We start from the raw sequence: 4,752 nt of genomic DNA, 5'->3' as shown, positions 1-4,752 counted from the left end.
AATTTTGTATTTTTTAGTAGAGACGGGGTTTCGCCATGTTGGCCAGGCTGGTCTCGAACTCCTGACCTCAAGTGATCCACCTGCCTCAGCTTCCCAAAGTGCTGGGATTACAGGCGTGAGCCACCGTGCCCAGCCATCTGCATTTGTTTGATGAGTTTGGGGGCAGTTATTAAGAATCTTATTTTCATAGATGCATGTACTTTTTTTATATATGTATAGAAAGGGCTTCCATGTGCGTGTTCCTCAGTGTTTAGGGAGAAGAAAGCAACCCTTAAAATAGAGGAAAATAAAGCTGCTTGGATTACCCTGTTGAAGTTTATCTCTGCCTGTGCCATGCATGAAAAAATACTGGCAGCCGGGCGCGATGGCTCATACCTGTAATCCCAGCACTTTGGGAGGCCGAGGCGGATGGATCACAAGGTCAGGAGATTGAGACCATCCTGGCTAACATGGTGAAACCCCATCTCTACTAAAAATACAAGAAATTAGCTGGGTGTGGTGGCGGGTGCCTGTAGTCCCAGCTATTGGGGAGGCTGAGGCAGGAGAATAGCGTGAACCCGGGAGGTGGAGCTTGCAGTGAGCGGAGATCGCACCACTGCGCTCCAACCTGGGTGACAGAGCAAGACTCCGTCTCATACAAAAAGAAAAAGAAAAAATACTGGCAAAGTCTTCACTTAGTTGAGTGTTAGACTCCATATTCCCAGTGGGTCTTGGGGTTCAGAACTGAGTGCTCTCATCCAAGCAATAGGAGCGTCAACCTCAGGAAAGCCCAAGTATTTTGTGTGTATTTTGAGGAGAGGGTTCTCTGTCGCACTGAGCCTCTCTGTGTGTTTTCTTCTTGTTTTCAGCAGAACAAGGGGAGGTGGACATGGAGAGCCACCGGAACGCCAACGCAGAGCCAGCTGGTAAGAAGGACGGGGAACAGCGGTCCGCACATGTGGCCAGTGTTCCCATTTTCTCTTCTCCATGCTCTCCCATCTTGCTATCCTGCTCACATTCTCAAATTTGGTTGCATGGCTTTGAAGGTCTTCCTTTATGTCTCGTTGCTTTTGAGGGGTACTTTCAAGAGACAATGAATGTATAAACTTCCTAGGGCCTGGGCCTTCAGAGAAGACCTATATGTGCCTAAGTCTCTGTTTAACAAAATATTAAGGAATTTTTCCCAGGAGTTCGAGACCAGCCTGGTCAACACGGTGAAACCCCGTCTCTACTAAAAATACAAAATTAGCTGGGTGTGGTGGTGGGCGCATGTAATCCCACCTACTTGGGAGACTAAGGCAGAAGAATCACTTGAACCCCAGAGGTAGAGGTTGCAGTGAACCGAGATCGGGCCACTGCACTCCAGCCTGGATGACACAGTGAGACTGTTTCAAAAAAAAAGTTCCAAGTGGCACACGATTGTTGCATCATCGGGAAGTCCACAGCTGGCTGGCGGGCACTGGGAATTAAAAGTCCTCCTGAAGTGTATCTCCTGAAATATAACTTGTCAAGTTTTGCTGTCACCTTTTTTTTGTTGTTAGAGATAGGGTCTCACTTTGTCGCCCAAGCTGGAGTGCAGCGGCACGATCATAGCTTACTGCAGCCTCAACCTCCTGGGCTCAAGGGATCCTCCCACCTCAGCCTCCTGATTGTCTGGAACCACAGGCGTGCACCACCATGCCCGACTGATTTGTTTTTTTATTTTGTGGAGACAAGGTCTCACTAGGTTGCGCAGACGGGGTGTCACTATGTTGCCCATCCTGACCTCAAGCAGCCCTCCCACCTCAGCTTCCCAAAGTGCTGGGATTCCAGGCGTGAACGACGGCACCCAGCCTGCTATCACTTTCTACAACTCCTCTCAACCAGGTGGAAAATGTGGTTAAGAAGACACTATTTAATTCGTGAGAAGCTTCTCAGGGTAAAAGGCATTTTGCCATTAGAAGCACTTTTGAGCCGGGCGCGGTGGCTCAAGCCTGTAATCCCAGCACTTTGGGAGGCCGAGACGGGCGGATCACGAGGTCAGGAGATCGAGACCATCCTGGCTAACACGGTGAAACCCTGTCTCTACTAAAAAATACAAAAAAACTAGCCGGGCGAGGTGGCGGGCGCCTGTAGTCCCAGCTACTCAGGAGGCTGAGGCAGGAGAATGGTGTAAACCCGGGAGGCGGAGCTTGCAGTGAGCTGAGATCCGGCCACTGCACTCCAGTCTGGGCGACAGAGTGAGTCTCCGTCTCAAAAAAAAAAAAAAAAAAAAAAAAAGAAGCACTTTTGAAAATGGCGAGAAAGACATTTCTGTGTGTATATATGTGCGTGAGTTTTGTCTTTCATTTGTACGTCATTGGAACGCCTTCTCATTTGCCTGAGAGATGCCCCGTTTATTTTTAATAGGAGCTGTCAAATTGAGATGTATTTTTAGTGAAATGATTTAAAGTATTTTAATTTTTTTTCTTTTTGAGATGGAGTCTCTCTCTGTCGCCAGAGTGCAGGGGTGCGACCTCTGTTCACTGCAGCCCCCGCCTCCCGGGTTGAAGTGAGTCTCCTTCCTCAGCCTCCTGAGTAGCTGGAACCACAGGCACCTACCGTCATGCCCCACTAATTTTCTTTCTATTTTCAGTAGAGACCGGGCTTTCACCATGTTTTCCAGACTGGTGTCGAACTCCTGACCTCAAGTGATCTGCCCACCTTGGCCGCCCAAAGTGCTGGGATTATAGGCATAGGCCTCCGAGCCTGGCATTCAGTTTTAAAGATAGAGATGTCTAGAAAGTTAGTGTCTCGCCAGATGCGGTGGCTCATGCCTGTAATCCCAACACTTTGGGAGGCTGAGGCAGGCGGATCACCTGAGGTTGGGAGTTCGAGACCAGCCTGACCAATATGGAGAAACCCCGTCTCTACTTTAAAAAAAAAAAAACAACAACAAAATTAGCCACGCGTGGTGGCACATGCCGGAAGCCTGAGGCAGGAGAATCGCTTGAACCCGGGAGGCGGAGGTTGTGGTGAGCCAAGATCGTGCCATTGCACTCCAGCCTGGGCAACAAGAGCACAACTCTGTCTCAAAAATAATAATAATAATAATAATAATAATAAAAGAAAGTTAGTGTCTTGTTGAGTGCTCTTTCGAGTCAGGGAAAGATGTTTAGAACAAGCTATATCTTGAAGAGAAAAGGAAGATTTCTTCTGCTCACTAATGAAGTTGTCTGGCTTCAGTAGCCAGTACATTGGTATATATGTGTGGGGCCCTCATTACCTGAAGGGCTTGGCATTCCAGTGTTTTCTGCCAGCCTGTTTGGAAGAAAAATACCATTGTTCTTAATTCCTTCTTCCAAATCCCAGCTTCTCCCTCCAAAATAATTTTAAGACTGACATGCAGAATAAAGTTTCCAAAACTTAAATGAACGGACCAGAAAATCTCAACCTGGCATAATTGCAAATCAATAAAAACTGCACACTCTCATTTAGAAGATTTATTCTTCCATTTGGTAAGTTATAGGCATTTGTTACTGTCTCTGTGACGTCATTAGTGGAAATTGCCTTCTGCCGTTTTCCTTCTGCTTTTTCTGCAGTACCCTTTTTTTTTTATATATGAATGGCATCATTCAATGAAATTGATTGAGTTGATTGAGAGTTAGGGTTTTGCTTTTTCGTGATGAGTTTTGGGCCCATTTTTCTTATGCAGAAATAAAACCACCGGCTCCTGAAAGTTTTAGGAACTGTGTCCACGTGAGTGCTCAGGGAACTGGGAATGACTTTCTCTTCTCTCTGTCTCTCACAGTTCAGCGTACTCTTTTAGAGAAATAGAAGATTGTCGGCAGAAACAGCCCAGGCTTGGCGGCAGGGTTAGAACAGCTGCCTGAGGCTCCTCCCCGAAGGACACTTGGCGTGAGAGCAGAGACGGAGGCCTTCTGTTCACGGCGGATTCTTTGTTTTAATCTTGCGATGTGCTTTGCTTGTTGTTGCTGGGCGGATGATGTTTACTAATGATGAAACATCCAAAGGGGGATAGGCACTTGGACCCCCATTCTCCAAGGCCCGGGGGAGAGGGGTTTCCCATGGGATGTGAAAGGCTGGCCATTATTAAGTCCCCGTAACTCAAATGTCAACCCCACCGAGGCACCCCCTGTCCCCCAGAATCTCGGCTGTTTACAAATCACGTGTCCATTGAGCACGTCTGAAACTTCCCTGGTAGCCCTGACTTTTTTTTTTTAATTAAAATAAGGTAAGCCCTTCAATTTGTTTCTTCAATATTTCTTTCATTTGTAGGGATATTTCTTTTTCATGTCAGACTAATAAAAAGAAATTAGAAACCAAGTACTTTTTTTTTTTTTTTTTTTTTTTCCTTTGAGATAGGGTCTCTGTCACCCAGTCTGGGGTGCAGTGGTAATTTACAGGATGGGTTCCAAGTTCTTTTTCTGGGGCTTTAAGGCAAATTTTCAGCCTAAGTGTTAGCTCTTTATTTCCAAAATGTCCTTGTTGGGCTCTTTTCCTTTCCCGTGTCCTGCCACATTGGGACGGGTGCTCTTCTGCACCCAGATACTCCCAGCCAGATACTCTTCTCCATCCAGATACTTTGTTTCCAGATACTCTCCCCGCAGCTAGGTACCCTGCCCCGAGTCCAGATACTCCCTGCTTCCAGATACTCCTGTATATTCAGATACTCGTCTGAATCCAGCTACTCCCTACATCCAGATACTCTCCTCCATCCAGATTTTGGTTTATAGCCAGGTGCTTCCTGCATCCAGATACTCCCTGCATTTTGGTACCCCCACTGAGTTCACA

General features: G+C 46.8%; 1 protein-coding gene across 1 annotated transcript in view; it reads left to right on the top strand.

Moving 5' to 3' along the window:
• CD99 (CD99 molecule) overlaps positions 1–4,284 on the top strand; it is a 66,482-nt gene extending 62,198 nt beyond the window's left edge. Inside the window, exons 8-9 of the mRNA XM_011972123.1 lie at positions 849–905; positions 3,749–4,284. Of these exons, the coding sequence (XP_011827513.1) occupies positions 849–905; positions 3,749–3,774 (83 nt within the window). The 3' untranslated portion in view covers positions 3,775–4,284. The remainder of the gene's footprint in view (positions 1–848; positions 906–3,748) is intronic.
• The last annotated feature ends 468 nt before the right edge of the window (positions 4,285–4,752 follow it).

Source organism: Mandrillus leucophaeus, unplaced genomic scaffold, assembly GCF_000951045.1.
Source record: "Mandrillus leucophaeus isolate KB7577 unplaced genomic scaffold, Mleu.le_1.0 Scaffold127, whole genome shotgun sequence".
NCBI classification, from domain to species: Eukaryota; Metazoa; Chordata; class Mammalia; order Primates; family Cercopithecidae; genus Mandrillus; species Mandrillus leucophaeus.
This window is presented reverse-complemented; position numbering and strand designations above follow the sequence as displayed.